At 39.4% G+C, this 18,743-nt stretch overlaps 1 protein-coding gene across 1 annotated transcript; it reads right to left on the minus strand.

The window, feature by feature from the left end:
* Positions 1-7,979: 7,979 nt before the first annotated feature.
* Positions 7,980-18,063, minus strand: LOC106608843 (uncharacterized). The gene is made up of 6 exons (XM_045721756.1): positions 17,265-18,063; positions 13,202-13,444; positions 10,184-10,252; positions 9,628-9,756; positions 8,663-8,803; positions 7,980-8,455 (listed from the first exon to the last, which is right to left on the minus strand). The coding sequence occupies exons 1-6, from the start codon at positions 17,284-17,286 to the stop codon at positions 8,340-8,342; spliced, it is 720 nt and encodes a 239-aa protein (XP_045577712.1). The 5' UTR covers positions 17,287-18,063; the 3' UTR covers positions 7,980-8,339.
* Positions 18,064-18,743: the final 680 nt, after the last annotated feature.

Below are 18,743 nucleotides of genomic sequence, written 5' to 3' on the forward strand. Positions count from 1 at the left end.
TCAGTCTCATTCCAAACGTCGTAAATTGTTGTTATCTGCATGAACCCAGTCTTCACTAAGTCATCCATATATCAATTGTCTTAAAATCATTATTTACTAAACTAAGTAATTCACAGAAAGCATACAAAACAGTAGGTATCGTTACAAAGCAATGGTAGAGGAATGTGCCCTAGTGGGCTAAACCGGCATGGCGGCTTGTTAAACAAACAAGGGGGGTGGGGGCAGCGGAGAAGACACTACAGAGTTGATAAATATTAACAATTGATATGCTAATCCTTTGCACATGAATGCTCACTCATTCGGAAACAATTGCAATCAATATATATATTAAGCTCAGTGTGTCGTCGTGATCTTTGTTGGAGAGTTTCATCCTCTCTCTCTCTCTCTCTTGGTTAGATGGATCTTTCAAAGCGACATTCATTAATGTCGTTATAGAATGGATGTTTCGTCGGTCTTCGCGTTCAATGATACCGAATCCCTAGCTGCAGACTAGTAATTAATATCAAAGACTTGTTATTATTCTGTATCGATAGTTTAACCACGTGGTATGGTTAAAGTTCAGTAGAGGAATGCATGGTCAAACCTTGGCCCTCTCTTCTCGAGGTAAGCTGGTCTTCAGAAAGAAACCCTGGGTGGGGGATCATATACTGAACGTAGAAAAGGCTGTCACATGACGCCTTGTCCTGTCTGTGTCCCTGGGGGCGTGCCGGTGACTTAGTTAAGCTTTGAACAGAAATACAATTATCTCACATTAACATCAGTACATAGCATCTCAACATATTCCAAATAGGTTTATCCTTATTCATTCAGTTGATACAACCATTTAGATGTAAGTCCCATAGCTGAGGCTATTATATAAACATTATTATGGTAATATGGCTATATTGTCTCTCATGAGTTTCACAACATTGTAACCAAACGGACCAGTTCGTAGCTGGATTCTTCACCGATCTTTTATACCTTCTCCAGAACATAAATGTTGTTCGGTTCCCCCTGTCCTGTGAGGTGGAAGAATTCCTTTGTCTCTCTATGAAACCCCTCTCTCTCCATACTGTGGCCATGAGGCAGGATATTCTCCTTCGGAATTTATGGCTGCCTTCACACAGCCTTGTGTCAGAAGTATAGAGATCGGGGGATGGTGCATAGAAAAGGCCTGGTGCAGAGGGAGGGGGTTTCAACTGTGCTCGCTGTACCCAAAGAGGGCAACGTCATGACACTAAGTTGACTGTGCCTTTAAACCTGCTTGTAAAACTCCAGAAAATGATGTCATGGCTTTAGAAGCTTCTGATAGGCTAATTGACATCATTTGAGTCAATTGGAGGTGTACCTGTGGATGTATTTCAAGGCCTACCTTCAAACTCAGTGCCTCTTTACTTGACATCATGGGAAAATCAAAAGAAATCAGCCAAGACCTCAGAAAAAAAATTGTAGACCTCCACAAGTCTGGTTCATCCTTGGGAGAAATTTCCAACGTCTGAAGGTACCACGTTCATCTGTACAAACAATAGTACGCAAGTATAAACACCATGGGACCACGAAGCCGTCATAACGCTCAGGAAGGAGACGCGTTCTATCTCCTAGAGATGACCGTACTTTGGTTTGAAAAGTGCAAATCAATCCCAGAAGAACAGCAAAGGACCTTGTGAAGATGCTGGAGGAAAAAGGTACAAAAGTATCTATATCCACAGTAAAACAAGTTCTATATAGACATAACCTGAAAGACCGCTCAGCAAGGAAGAAGCCACTGCTCCAAAACCGCCATTAAAAATGCCAGACTACAGTTTGCAACTGCCCATGGGGACAAAGATCGTACTTTTTGGAGAAATGTCCTCTGGTCTGATGAAACAAAAATAGAACTGTTTGGCCATAATGACCATTGTTATGTTTGGAGGAAAAAGGGGGATGCTTACAAGCCGAAGAACACCATCCCAAACGTGAAGCATGGGGGTGGCAGCATCATGTTGTGGGGGTGCTTTGCTGTAGGAGGGACTGGTGCACTTCACAAAATAGATGGCATAATGAGGAAGGAAAATGATGTGGATATATTGAAGCAACATCTCAAAACATCAGTCAGGAAGTTAAAGCTTGGTCGCAAATGGGTCTTCCAAATGGACAATGACCCCGAGCATACTTCCAAATTTGTGGCAAAAAGGCTTAAAGACAACAAAGTCAAGGTATTGGAGTGGCCATCACAAAGCCCTGACCTCAATCCTATAGAAAATTTGTGGGCAGGTCTGAAAAAGCGTGTGTGAGCAAAGAGGCCTACAAACCTGACTCAGTTACACCAGCTCGGGTCAGGAGGAATGGGTCAAAATTCACCCAATTTATTGTGGGAAGCTTGTGGAAGGCTACCAGAAACATCTGACTCAAGTTTAACAATTTAAAGGCAATGCTACCAAATACTAATTGAGTGTATGTAAACTTCTCACCCACTGGGAATGTGATGAAAGAAATAAAATCTGAAATAAGTCATTCTCTCTACTATTATTCTGACATTTCACATTCTTAAAATAAAGTGATGATCTTAACTGACCTAAAACAGGGAATTTTTACTAGGATTAAACGTCAGGAATTGTGAAAAACTGAGTTTAAACGTATTTGGCTAAGGTGTATGTAAACTTCCGACTTCAACTGTATATGACATGATGATACATTGGCTATTTTAGTATTCCTTTTTTATTTTTTATTTAAATTTTAATAATCCAAAAGTATATAATACAGATTATATTACAACTTCTTGTGTTTCGTCTTAATGATTGCTCTTTAGTAAATAGGAAACTCAACGTTGTGTTAGTTTGAGAAACATTAACTAGATAGTTGTTTTATGTTTGTGAAACCTTGAAATGTACACAATGAGAAGTGATTTTGTAACAACAAATTTTAATCTGTAATTGTATCAAATTTTGTATGTTTCAAACATTGTATGTTTGAATTAGCGCTCATAAACTATTTTCATCACTTCCTTGTAAACACATTCTTGTAAGTTGGAGCTACTCTACGTGATTATATGGGGCTGTTGTGCAGATTTGAGCACTTGACAAGACGTTGACATTTCTGGGTATGTCTCACCTGTAACATAATAATAATAATAAAGATTGTGATAATAATAATATTGTTATATTATTTTTTTAAATAATACAAATCTGTCAATCAACCAAATGTATTTCTTAAAACCCCTTTTTGCATCAGCAGTTGTCACAAAGTGTTTTGCAGATACCCAGTTTAAAAATGTAAGACCCATCAATGCATATGCCGAAGCACAGCATCTAGGAAACACTCCCTAGGAGTCATAAACCTAGGATTAAAACTAGAGAGGAACCATGCTCCGAGGGCTGTGCTGAGTGGACATTTAAGAGTACATGTGCACCTTATTGTTATTCAAGATGTTCCAACGTTCGTAGATGACCAACAGGGTCAGATAATCACCAGGGTGGCTTCTTTCATAACTGTTGCAAAACATTGAGACGTTGCTAAACATTTGTTACGCTGGTTACATTGAGAGAGATGGTAGAGAGAGAGAGAGAAATATTACCCGATTAAATAATAGATCATCACTCACACACACAGACATGGCTTCATAGTAGTTCATAGTTTCTAATCATAGTTTCTAGTCTGAGAGATTTTGATATAATAAGAGGATCAAATAGAACCTAAGAGAGCAGAAGCTATTGCTTGCAAACAGTATGAATAAAAACAATGGCTACTGCTCAATGGATAAATAGACTTCACTTCAAAAAAACATACGTCAATGAAAACAATTAATACATATCATTCTTAAATAATGGATATATATCTATATACAAACATCACATTGAATATTCAACTCACCTTCAAAAAGCTCCATGAGGAAGGAAGGAGCACTGGAGCCCCCCAGGGGTGCGTGCTCAGTCCCCTCCTGTACTCCCTGTTCACCCACGACTGCATGGCCAAGCACGACTCCAACACCATCATTAAGTTTGCAAACGTCACAACAGTGGTAGGCCTGATCACCGATTCTGTTTGAATCATCCAACCCAGTTCTAAAAACTTTAGAAACCCTTTAATGGATTCCCTTTCATGCCTAGCCTATGAATATGTTAACTGATGACATTCCACCAAACCATGTTGTTCTCAAAACAGTGACTTGTATGGAGAAATTACAGTATCCACAATGACAGTTAGACAGGTTTTCATGTTTTTTCATGTTTCATACTTCTAGTCAATTCAAGAATGTTAGTAATAAGAAGTCATCTGCTCAGACTAGCCTAACTTGATATATAATCAAATTGAACTCTGGGTGAGGATTGATCTTCTGGACTTATCACAGAGAAACCGAGATCTGACATCAAATTTCATTCATTCGCAATCTATTTCCTTGCTTCAAGGAAATAGGCTCCCAAGTGGCGCAGCAGTCTAAGGCACTGCATCTTAGTGCAAGAGGTGTCACTACAGTCCCTGGTTTGAATCCAGGCTGTATCACATCTGGCTGTGATTGAGAGTCCCATAGGGCAGCGCACAATTGGCCCAATGTTGTCCGGGTTTGGCTGGGGTAGGACGTCATTGTAAATAAGAATTTGTTCTTAACTGACATGCCTAGTTAAATAAATCAAATAAAAATTAAGGAACACATTTGCATACAGTATTGAAATAAACAAGTTCCCTAATCCCTAGAAACAAATAATATATTTGGTGAAATAGTACATTGTCAAATGCACAGTCTACCTGTGCTCCATGTGTTGGACATTTTCAACAATTACTGAACATGTATCAAATAATTTCGAACAATAAATGTGAGAAACCAATAATGGATTCCCAGTTTTCATCAGCAGTCCTTCGAATCACATTGGGGAAAGTGCAACTGCAGGTCACTGCGGGCTTGTGTTAGATTGTGTGACTTCTTGCAAACACTAGGTAACTGATTAGATAATTATTTAATGCTGCATTCATAACAATTCGGAAAACTCAGAACCTCCAAGTTAAAATGAATGTGTAAGTTATTTGCGTATAGCTTCCTATTGGTTGATTCTGATACTTTCCAAGTGGGCAACTCAGGTATTATTGCCACATTCAAGACAACTTGGAAACTCGGAACCTCTGAGTTCAGATTTGCCTAAGTTGTTTGCGTAGAGCTTCTAATTGATTGATTTTGATATTTTCTAAGTGGGAAACTTGGATCTCATATTCCTACAACGAGTTTCCAAGTCCGAAATGTTAGAGTATTCAAGTTCCGAGCTGTCTTGAATGCGACACATCTTCCTACAACGAGTTTAAGACAGAAATGTTTGAGTTTCCTAATCATTAATGCAGCATAACACCAGTGCAAAGTTTTAAGGTCTTATCCTCCAGGGTAAAAATATAATAAATATCAAGAGAAGGATATTAATAAGGTTGAATATTACAAAAGGCACGTCAGATCATAATGGCAGAGAAAGTGAAATCTTATGAAAAACAAATCAAGGGAACGATCATAGAAAACCTGAGCTTTGCTAAGCTTTGCTAATTGCTCAGTTCAACTTAATGAATAGTTGATTTCCTGCTGCATTAAATCAAAGACTGTGCTATTATGGTCACCTAGTTTACCATCAGTATTATTTTTAATCACATAGGGTTGAGTGCAACTGCAGAAACCCGGGGGCCTCAGGGGCAGCATGCACCCTGACTCTGGATGAGTGGTACCTCATTGGCCCAGGTTTTTAAATCCAGATCAAAATTACCCTGTGTTGTGTTAAATGTGGTCCCTCATTTTTGGATGTAGTTTTAAGACAAAATGGAAACAAATCTCTAACATATCACCTCATGTGCTATTTCCTCTCAAATTCTATTTTAGTGGTCAACAATGTGGTTTTTAAAATCTGTATTTTGTATTGTCAATTATTGTATCATTGCAGAGTGACACTTAAATATTGTATACCTTTCTAATGCTATGCTACAAAGTTCATGTTATACAGTATGATCCCATGACATTTGGTCTGAATATTTTCTGTCTTAGATTGAGGAACAAATTTGAATGGAGAAACAGGACTGAGACAACAAGGGATCATTTTGATCTGGATAAAAATGTTGCCCTGTAGGCTACCATCAGGGCAGCCAGGAGACACACAGCAGCAGTGACCCCCAGGACAGCAGTCACAGTCGGTCTGTACTGAGGAGAGAAAGTGGCTCTGAAGTTGAATTTCCCCCTCTGTTAAATCATGTGATTTCTTTGAAACAGTAGATACCTGAATCACAAGCATTTACATCAGTATAAAGGTTTGACACACTCCACAGGGATAAACATGAAGAGCAGACCATAGTAAAGACCAAGTGAAGGATGTATAAAATATTACTAAAGACAGGGGAAGGCAGGTGTGCGTAAATGATGGCTCGAGAGGTTTGAGTGAGTGCTTAATGCAGGGCAGCCTGTGTTGGCTGCTGCATTCTGTAAGGAATGACGCTGGAGAATAGAAGCAGGTACGGGGAGTTGACATTTAATTAGGAACGGACATGCAACAGGACAGGAACAGCGTCAGAACTGGGAAACACAAAGACAGACGACAAACAATGCAGCAGCGGGGGACAGAGCTGGGGAACTGACAAATATAGGGGAGGTAATAAACAGGAGATTGAGTGAGTCCAGGTGAGTCCAATATCGCTGATGCGCATGACGAGGGAAGGCAGGTGTGCGTAAATGATGGTGGCAGGAGTGCGTAATGCAGGGCAGCCTGGCGCCCTCGAGCGCCAGGGGGGAAGAGCCGGCGCTGGCGTGACATATGTATTGATTTGAATATCAGTTTGACTCATGCAATTACAGGAGTTAATTGTGATATCTGTTTCCATTCTAAATAAATGTGCAAACATTTCTAAAAACATGTTTTCCCTTTGTCATTACGGGTTATTGTGTGTAGTTGTCACGGGTGTCGTTGTGTAGCGATGACCAAAACGCAGCGGGAATGTGGATGCTCATCTTTATAATTTATTAAATAAAGAGAACCTCAAAAACAACTAAACAAAAGAACGACAGACGACAGTTTCACAGGCTAAGAACACTAGCAGTGCAAAAGACAACTACCCACAAAATCCCCAGGTGAAAACAAGCATCTAATATATGACTCCCAATCAGGAACAACGACGTACAGCTGTTCCTGATCGGGAGCCACACAAACCACACAGAAATAGACAGACTAGAAAACCATAGAAAACCAACACTAGAACATATACTCAAACCCCAGACTACATAAACCAAACACCCCTTAAATAACACACACAACCCCAACCATACAAAACAAATACCCTTCTGCCACGTCCTGACCAAATTATAATACAATTACTCCCTCTGCTGGTCAGGATGTGACAGTAGTTGGGTGAGAGATTATATATATTTTTTATACATTTTGAATTTAGGCTGTAACACAACAAACTATGGAATAAGTCAAGCCACTGTAAGTATAAAGCAGACCTTATTAACAACAGGGCCTATTTTCAACAGTCTCTTTGACAGGTGACCTAAATCAAATACATTCTTACCCTGACCATATACACCATCGTGAGGCAGGGTTGTGCAGTGTTTCTCAACGTGATTTTTCTTCCTTGTGAGACGGCCTACATTAAACTAGCACTGTAGAACTGACTAAATGAGTGTCCATTAACCATCTCAGGGACCAGCTAGCAACATCCTATGAACCAGAGTTTGAGAACCAAAAAATTGGTGTTAAAAACAACACAATTTGGGGTATTTGGTAACCCAGCGCTGGGTAAAAATTAAGGACAAATCACACCCAGTTGAGTTGCATGGCTAATCCAACAAATTGGGTGTCTTGGATTACCCAAACAAGGGTTAATTTAACCATCAGTTGGGTATTTTTAACTCTCATGTTGGGTTGACAAAGCAGCTGGGTCATTTTGAATGTAAGGTTTTTTTCAAAAGGGGTCGCTTTTTAGGGGTGTGGCATTCAGCTAGATCTTATTGGCCACACTGTGAGAGTGAATGTCATCCCATTTGATCATAACAAGTTTACATACCGCAAATTCAAATTGTCCTTTATTTTATTTGCATTTTACACATTGGATGAATTATTACATATTATAATAAGGTATACCACCTTATTGTATCCCAACAATGGTTTAAGGGAACTCATACACCAATACACCCAGCATCAATAATCCAGCACCCAGCATCAATAATCCAGCACCCAGCATCAATAATCCAGCACCCAGCATCAATAACCCAGCACCCAGCATCAATAATCCAGCACCCAGCATCAATAACCCAGCAGTTTTTAAAGAAAACAACCCAACCCAACGCCTGCAACCCAGGATCAACTAAACAACCCAGCATTTCTTTGAGTGTAGTGTAGTGGGATGATGTGACTGGTGAAGACACTCTATTTTCTATATTTATCAAGCACTAGATGAATGAGAGACTTGTCCTGGATTCCATAACAGGAGAGCAAGCGTGAGTCTTCCAGAGTCTTGTATGTGTATTTCATCGTCAGGGTATCTGCATAAAGAGGTGAGAGTTCAGCGTACAGTTGTCGTTAATAAGGTGGTACACACATTGCTATAAATGTTATTATGAACTGTTTATCACAATGTTGGGAGTTCCCTTGTTTCCCTAGTGATAAACCATCAAATTCCATAAATATCATTATGTACATTGCCCAGTATGTTTGTTCTAATTCTGTATTGTAGAGTTCAACCTGCCTACCTATGTCCCAGCCTGGTAGTCTCTGGGAAATTTTCTGTTTCAGCTGCAGCACTGTGGTATTGTTCATCTCCTCCTCTGAATGGCCCACGTCGATTTCCATTATCTCCCCTCTCAGTCCATTCACTCTAACGTGGAATGTTGCTGAATGTGATCAAAACAAACGTTATTAATTCACGAATCAAGGTTTAGACTAAATTACATTCAAGGGCATTTATGTATATTTTGCAAGTCATGGTCATAAACATATTGAATTCGTGTAGATTTTTTTTTCTTTGAGACTTATCATCAGGGGTCTCTGAGGCCCTGCCTGACTACAATAGTGAAGCATTCCAGATTTTACAACGCCTGGATGGGTTTTAAACATATCAGCTAACCACATCATCTGATATATCCATCTGATGCCCGACTACACAGTCGATGATGTGGTATGCAACCATTACTTGATGCAATACAACGTCTGCAATGTAGTCGGACAGGAACTCTGTGTTTGCTTTGACAGAGATTCATTGCTTGAAGGGGCAATCTTGTTAGACACAGAAAATCAATGACAAAAGACAGAAATAGTGCTGAGATGTTTTTATGAACATAACATTAGGTCAGGATCGAAATATTTTCTGTTATACCACAATGCTGAGTAGCTAACCCGCCATGTTAAGTCTATGGGAATGCTAACAGGCTTATGTTGACTTTGTAATGCTTATACTACTTGAAAATGCACGTTATTTGTCGCCTTTCATTTTTTCATACATTGATATCTTGATATTGCCCAGTGTATTGTACTCTGCATTCTACAGTTCCACCTGCCTACCTGAACTCCTCAGGTATTTCGCTGTTGTTTTTATATTGCCAAGCAATTCTACGTTTCATTTCTAATTGTAGCTTTAATATAGTCTATCATCATTGATTTCTTGACGTTGCCTAGTAAGTATGTGTGTTCAATTCTGCGTATAGTTCTACCTGCTTACCTGACTTCCTTGATGGTCTCTCTGGTACTCGCTCGACAACATTCTGTTTCAGCTGCAGCGCTCCAGTATTGTTCATCTCCTCTGTATGGCCCATGCTGATTGCCATTCGCTCCTGTCTCGGTCCTTCCACTATAAAAATATACAAATATAAATGCAGGAGCAGACTTAGCAACTTGGGTGCTCGTTTAAAATGCTGTTTACGTGCCCCCCATGGCCGCTACCCCCAAAAGAAACATTTTCTTACAGACATTACCTGCTACGATTATTATTATTATCCCACAATTTAAATTTCTTTCATTAAATAATTATATATATACTGTATATATATGCATGCATACATACAGGCAGGCCATACAAAGCTGTTTCTACACACTTACAATTCTACTGACAATTATAATTTGACACTCACCTACTTCTCATTTATTCATTTGAAATGTTTGTAATGAACTCTGACTCTAACTTAGCCCTGGATGCATCTTCTGGCTGAACTTTGCCATTTTAATTTCTGTTTTACGTGTGTAACAGAGAAGTTAGACTCAGAAGGAATATCTCTCACCAAGGATTGTGTTTCCTGATGCACTCCTCCCAGCACAAGTTTTTCCCAGCGGCAATATCCTCATTCTATCTGTTTTAATAGAAAAAACACACCATATTTGAGAAACTAATGCACTTCAAATGACTGCCTTACTCATACAATGACTACTCCATGTTATCTGATACCAAACAGTTTAATACATTGTAATAGTGATGTTTTTCCCGGTGATTCAATGTTTACAGTATATGTGCAGTTCCATTTTTATAGATCTTGATACAGTACATTAGGTTCTGTTCCCTCTATCCAGGGCCGGGCCTAGCCTTTTGGGGGCCCTAAGTGAGGCAAAACATTTTAAAGGCCCTCTCTTTGGCAGGGGAGATAAATGTGCAGTTAAAAAAAAAATGTCCTGCAATTCTACACATTTTGCCATGGGGTGGGGAGAAAAATTTGCAGTTTTAAAGCAAATTTCGTGCAATTCCACATGACTTGCGCCGTGGTCATATGAAATCATCTGACTGTGAGTGACTAACAATATCATTGGGGGCCCCGGAAATCAGGGCCCCTAGGTGCATGCCAGGTGTGCCCAGTCGGTATTTCAGCCATGATTACTACAAAGTTTAGACTACCTGAACACTAAATGATTTTACAATTTTAACATCAGAGTACCTGTCACATTTGACGAGTCAGTCAAGCCATATTGTATTGACCTGGTTATCAGATACCAAACAGTTTAGGCTACACCTGGCGACACATACCTCGTTAGAGTGATTCAATCATCGGGCTGAATTGTCAGGTTTGCACATGTTGCATTGTTGTGTTAAGTGAAATGCTTCAATACTAAATAGGAATACGAAAAGTATAAATATATCTATATTTTCATATCAGTGCGCATGATTCATGCCAATTCATTTCATGCAATTCTATTCATTTTGCCATGGGGCAGAGAGAAACATTTTCAGTTTTACAGCTAATTTCCTGCAATTCTACACATTTTGCCATAGGGTGGAGGCAAATGTTTACAGTTTTTAATATGATAACAGCTGATCAATGGGCTCCACCTCAGTCAGTAATTCAACCATGCTTATACAAGTTTAGATAGTCTAGCGGCCAGCTAACTTACCAATCTAAAAACAATGTTGCTTATATATATATATATATATATATATATATATAAGTTTGGACACACCTACTCATTCAAGTGTTTTTCTTTATTTTTAATAGTGAAGATATCAAAACTATGAAATAACACATATGGAATCATGTAGTAACCAAAAAAGTGTTCAACAAATCAAAATATATTTTATGTTTGAGATTCTTCAAAGTAGCCACCCTTTGCCTTGATGACAGCTGTGAACACTCTTGGCATTCTCTCAAATAGCTTCATGAGGTAGTCACCTGGAATGCATTTCAATTAACAGGTGTGCCTTGTTAAAAGTTAATTTGTGGAATTTCTTTCCTTCTTAATGTGTTTAAGCCAATCAGTTGTGTTGTGACAAGGTAGGGGGGTATACAGAAGATAGCCCTATTTGGTTAACGACCAAGTCCATATTATGGCAAGAACAGCTCAAATAAGCAAAGAGAAATGACAGTCCATCATTACTTTAAGACATGAAGGTCAGTCAATCCGGAAAATGTCAAGAACTTTGAAAGTTTCGTCAAGTGCAGTCGCAAAAACCATCAAGCGCGATGATGAAACTGGCTCTCATGAGGACCGCCACAGGAATGACAAGAGTGTGCAAAGCTGTCATCAAGGCAAATATAAAATATATTTTGATTTGATTAACACTTTTTTGGTTACTACATGATTCTATGTGTGTTATTTCATAGTTTTGATGTCTTCACTATTATTCTACAATGTAAAAAATGGTAAAATAAAGATAAACCCTGGAATGAGTAGGTGTGTTCAAACTTTTGACTGGTCCAGCATGTGTGTATATATTGGTCCACAGTCCCATGGGCTGCCAGTTGCCCATCCCTGATCTACATGGATCATAAAGGAGCTATTGTGTAACGGAGACATAGACTGAAGAGGAAGCGAGACATCCCACTCGCTGTTTTATATAAAGTGAATGAACTATGCAGACCAGACCCAGCTGCTAATGCATTGGTGTCAAAGGGAGAGCCACCCCCATTCTTCACTGGTAAACGGCCTGAGTGGGACATCTTCATTTATCCACCATCTTTGACGGAGATAAGAATGTGCAGTAAACTCACTCCACAGCTAGCTTAAAATGTCATCAATGGTGCTATCGAATTGGCTCCTTTTGTATAGCTCAACTGGTTCGTACACTGTCAAGCAGACCTGAGATAACTATAGTTTTAAATATGCTTTGTGGAAAGTAACTATTTTGGGAAAGTAACAAATAATTACTTTGGAGGTGACCCAGAAATTACTAATTTTAAAACTATTTGAATACAGATCTTAGAAAGTGACTACCTTTTTAAGAGTTTGAATTCCAATCCATCTGGCAGTGGATCATATTAGATCTACACAATACATGTATGTTTGAACATTCTGTACATTTCCATTCTCCTACACAGGACCCAGGTTTCTAAAGTCCTCTGCAACAACAACGTTGCTATTGTAGTAATCACAAAGTAATGTTTTAAAGATTAATATCTTAAAGCCCTCCAAACCATGTGCTAATGATCATATATTTAGACTAATTCAACTAATTGTTGTAGTTTTTCGTTCTTCATCAAATACAGCATTTGGCAGCCACCAAATAAATGACTTTTGTTTTCAAATCACTTAAATACCTTAATATTATTTTTATTTTTTCTGAGATGTATTCAATATACTTTCAAATATTATTTGATTTTCTGAGACCTTTATTTGATTATCAAAGGAAATAATTGCCTTTAGTTGATTCTCTATATTCGACAACTTTGAGTATTTGAAAGGTTGGCATTTTCAAATAAACTACAAAATGCAACTGTTTTCTAACCAGGTCTGGTGTGCATACTGTATGCAGAGAGATAACGGTACCTGATGGCTTAGTGGTAGCTGACAGAGCCGATACAGCTTGTGATACTTACGGATTTCCTGAGTGACCCAAGAATAGTCCTTCACCAGGATGTTGTAGAGTGCCTCCTTCTGGGGTTGAGTGGACATGGCTTCGTATAGCGCCCTCATTTTGTCCTGGCTGGTTCTGGCAGCCAGGATGTTAGAATTAACCTCTGGATGGATCAGTCCCTGTGAGAGCATGACATCTGCAATGGGCTCTACCGGACTGACCCTCTGAATAAGATCTGCCCTGTGATCATCTATAAACTGGGCTCCTGGTAAATATCATAGAGGTTGTGTCAATATGGAAGAATGCTAATACAAAAACGTAATATGTACTTATGTGTGTGTATATATACACACATATCTACAGAAGTGGTTCAAATTGGCATTTGGAATAAAATTCTAATTTGTATCCTATTTTTCCCAAAACTTTTAGCACATCTTACAACATACAGGTAGGTAACTGCCAAAATAAATGAAGCACTTGAGTAAATGAGGAATACAAAGTATATTGAAAGCAGGTGCTTCCACAAAGGTGTAGTTCCTGAGTTTTAAGCAATTAACATCCCATCATGTTTAGGGTCATGTATAAAAATGCCCAGTTGCCCATTATTTTGATTACCATGACTTTGAAAGAGAGGTCTCAAAGGAGCATACAATAGGTGGTTTAAATTGTGTGTGTGTGTGTGTGTGTGTGTGTGTGTGTGTGTGTGTGTGTGTGTGTGTGTGTGTGTGTGTTCAGTCACCAGATCTCAACCTAATTGAACACTTATGGGAGATTTTGGATTGGCCCCTGAGACAGTGTTTTCCACCACCATCAACAAAACACCAAATTATGGAATTTCTCGTGGAAACATGGTGTTGCATCCAATGTTCCCTATTATTGTTTAGGGCACTGAGCAAATTTTAGGTCTTGTGAGCGGAAATGTCAAAGTTTCCGGCGCGTTTACAGTGAACACTGAGGCTGTACCCTTAATGTTTTAGCCAATAAGCTATTATGGCTATTTGAGCGTAATGTAGGCCTACCAACAAAACCAATGTGGCAAATCCCATAACATTGGAAATAGCTTTGAATTACTTTGATATAGCCTATATGGGGTGTTCAATGTAGGCCTACATCGCATGAGACTTTTAAAAAAACGAGCTTGACATTAACTAATGATATTTTACTTGGTCTGTCACACCATCGGCCAAATAGGCAGTGGCGACCCGTCATTCAGGGCAGGTGGGGCACAACGCAACCTGTTTTGTTATTTTGCATGTTATTTTGGCATTAATATGTGTTCACATATCAGTTTGCAAACAATATAAAAATATATATGTCATTGAGTTAATAAAGACGCATACAAACAAGGCAGAGTTCCTCTGTCCAGTGTCTGTGTTCTTTTGCCCATCTTAATCTTTTATTTTTATTGACCAGTCTGAGATATGGCTTTTTCTTTGCAACTCTGCCTAGAAGGCCAGCATCCCGGAGTCGCCTCTTCACTGTTGACGTTGAGACTGGTGTTTTGAGGGTACTATTTAATGAAGCTGCCAGTTGAGGACTTGTGAGGCATCTGTTTCTCAAACTAGACACTCTAATGTACTTGTCCTCTTGCTCAGTTGTGCACAGTTTTCAGCTGTGTTAACATAATTGCAAAAGGGTTTTCTAATGATCAATTAGCCTTTTAAAATTATAGACGTGTATTAGCTAACACAACGTGCCATTGGAGTGATGGTTGCTGATAATGGGCCTCTGTACGCCTATGTAGATATTCAATTAAAAACCAACCGTTTCCATCTACAATAGTAATTTACAACATTAACAATGTCTACACTGTATTTCTGATCAATTTGATGTTATTTTAATGGACAAAAAATGTGCTTTTCTTACAAAAATAAGGACATTTCTAAGTGACCCCAAACTTTTCAACGGTAGTGTATGTTGTGTAGTAAGATGTCAGTAGCCCATGTACCTCCCCCTAATAATTTGGTCTATTTAACCCTCTTAATTTCGGCCTACTGTTCTGACTTGGTGGTGCACATGTAGCCTATAACCTGTTTTAGAGAAATGTAATCATTGAATATTGTAAGAGCTTTCATTTTCTGCTTATATGCCCCGTTTATTTATCCTACGGTTCTGACTTGGTGTACAGGGAGAACACTGTAAGAATGGTCCATGTTCTGAATTCTGTCGCTGTACATTTCAAAAGTGCTGAATAAATAGTTGTATTGACTACGCTCATTAATGTCTTAATCAAAATTACGGATTGTCTCTTATCCGCTTGTCGTCCCCTTATGCCATAGTTTGTACATCTCAATTGTCATTAGAAACCACATTTGTTTAAGCAAGTCAGCCATATCAGCTGTGTTTTTTTAAAGGCAGTAAATGATGCTGAATGAACTGTTTCGCTGCCAGACAAGGCTCTGCTGATAACCAGGTGTAGCAGTGGTAAGATGTTGGGCCTGCTTTGGAACAACTTTATGTAGGCCCTAACAGTCTGTGGGTACCGTTTGTCACCGTTATAGTGCAATTAATTACCAATTTCATGGTATCCATTTGATAGTTACAGTCTTGTTTTATCGCTGCAACTCCTGTACGGACTCGGGAAAGGCGAAGGTCGAGAGCCGTGTGTCCTCCGAAACACAACCCAAACAAGCCGCACTGCTTCTTGACACAATGCCTGCTTAACCTGGAAGGCAGCCGCACCAATGTGTCAGAGGAAACACTGTACACCTACCTGGTGACTGTATCAGCGTGCACTGCGCTCGGCCCACTACAGGAGTCGCTAGAGCGCGATGGAACAAGGAAATCCCTGCCAGCCAAACCCTCCTCTAACCTGGATAACGCTTGGCCAATTGTGCCCTGCCCCTTGGGTCTCCCGGTCGTGGCTGGCTGCGACAGAGCCTGGACTCAAACCAGGATCTCTAGTGGCACAGCTAGCAAATGCGATGCAGTGACTTAGACCACTCCGCCACTCAGGAGGCCTCAATTAATGTATTGTTTAGTGTTGTGTTGTGGCTTTGCTGACATGCATCCCACTTTTTCATTTTTTTGCTCCACCAAGATTTACATGCTAAAATTGCCCCTCCAAATAGGTGACTATAAATAGCATTGTATTGTGTTTTATGATGAAGAAACCACTTTTCAAAATACAATTAATTATTATTACCATACAGAGAATTAGACAATGTAGGCTACCCCTCTGCCTATTGGCTTATTTGCATATTCAAGTCTGTCTCAAAATACAACACTGCCCCTTTAATTAAGATATACGCTTTTGACCTGCCTGGCTTTTCAAAAACAGCTTGAAATGTAGCCTACGTGTTTTGTGCTCTTGAAGGAAGCAATAACTCCTCCTTGCTGACCTATATTTATCTACACTTTATCAACAAATGCGGACACCCGCGGCACTGCGCTCTGAACTGATCTGAAAAGTGCATTCATTCGCGGGTGATTGAACGACCGCTCGTGGACTACCCCCGCCAATAGAATTCTACTCCGTTGCGCTCTGGCTTTGCCTACAACAAAATCAAAGACTCAATCTTGCAAAGTTAGATTTCTTTTGGTTTGTTGCATTGAAAAGGGGCTGATATGATGTTGATTCGATCACAGGAAAAAACGTTGATGTAAATAGAGCAAACTAATGGGGCGAACTCAGTGAAGTCCAATCTCTTGCGTCTCTGCGCGCCATGACATTTCTTCTGCGCTGGCAGTCCTGGGGTGAGCTGCGCGGCCGCGCACGTGCGCAGTTTATAGGGAACATAGGTCGCATCCCTCCAATTGAGTACGACACTTGCATAATCTATGCCAAGGCGTATTAAAGCTGTTCTTGCCGCTCCTGGTGGCCCAACGCCCTATTAAAACACTTTGTTCAAGTTTCCGTTATTTTGGCAGTTACCTGTATATTTCATTTACTGTATATTCAAGCTACAATCAAATCAATACTGTCAAATCTGCATACAAAATGCCATTACCTATTAAGCAATTCCTATTTTACTTGAAATCATAAACTAAGGTTGAGCAAGAGAGGCTTAGATACATTTTACTAATGTCATCGTGTCTAATGACGAACTTGAGCGTGGTGTCTTTGGGGTCATAGCGCTTCTCACCCTCCTGCTGCTGGGTTGTCATCGTGTTGCTCTCTGTCTCCAATGTCTATCAGTCGTTGCCTCATACACACAGGGCGGACTGTGAGATATGAATAAGAGAAGCCGATTTGACCCTCAACTATCCCTTGTACGTGTTTTTCCAACATAACTAGATTTCACTTTCTTTTTCACCTGCCATTTGCAGGAAGTCACATGGTATGAAGAAAATGCATGCTGTTGATGCCCAAGTATTTTACTCCTAGCTAGTGTTTGAAAAGTGTATTGTTATACTTTGTGCTGCTGAACTGATTCCTAGAGGCTAGCACCTATGCATATTGTCAAATTTCATGACTGTCCAACATTTGTATTATCTTGATCTTTGAGCATAACCGATCACAGTCACTGCAGATTAACTTCTATCAACTGACATTCTCTGACTCAGGGCCCATTTTAGCCTTTTGGGGGCCCTAAGCAAGCAAAACATTTTAGTGCGCCAAAACATTTTAGTGACCCCCCTCTTTATGGCAGAGATTAAATGTATGTTTTAAAGTGAATTTCCTGCAACTCTACACACTTTGTCATGGGGCAGATAATTGTCTGTACAATTCTTTTACAAATTTCATGAAATTATTTAAAAAATTGCCATGGGGCAAGACACTGTTTTTTCTCAGCTTTACAGCTAATTCCCTGCAATTCTACCCATTTTGTCATGGGGAGAGACATTTTTTCAGTTTTAAAGCAAATTTCCTGCAATTCTACACATGTACCATGACTTATGCCATGTTAATGATATCTGACTGAGAGTGACTAACAAAGTCAATGGGGGCCCCTGGGCTTTTGCCCTGCGTGCCTGGTCAGTATTTGTCCATTATCACAAGTTTAGATAGGTGGCTAGACTAACTTACCAATCAAAACATTGCTAGCTGGTTAATTGAGTGAGAAAATTTGCTGAAGCACAACCAAATTTTGAACTTTTACATTGTGTATTCTAACTGTCAACAGTTAGTTGAGACCCGGATTGAGTACCCCACCCACCCCGCCTGAAAATATATATATACACTACCGTTCTTGTCCTTGTTTTTGAAAGAAAAGCAAATTTTTTGTCCATTAAAATAACATCAAATTGATCAGAAATACAGTGTAGACATTGTTAATGTTGTAAATGACTATTGTAGCTGGAAATGGCTGATTTTTTTTATGGAATAGCTACATAGGTGTACAGAGGCCCATTATCAGCAACCATCACTTGTGTTCCAATGGCATGTTGTGTTAGCTAATCTAAGTTTGTCATTTTAAAAGGATAATTCATTGTTATTACAAGTTAACATAGTGTTAAAGCTAAATCCATGTTGAACAACAAATCCAGGGGACAATTAGAATACCTCAGCATCGCATTGCATTGCTCATTGCTTTAGTGTACTTTTTTCATTTGTACTGTTCAACACTTAATGAATAGTCGATTTCCCCCTCTGATAAATAATGTACAAACACCACCTACTT

The sequence above is a fragment of the Salmo salar genome, chromosome ssa07, assembly GCF_905237065.1.
Source record: "Salmo salar chromosome ssa07, Ssal_v3.1, whole genome shotgun sequence".
Lineage (NCBI taxonomy): Eukaryota > Metazoa > Chordata > Actinopteri > Salmoniformes > Salmonidae > Salmo > Salmo salar.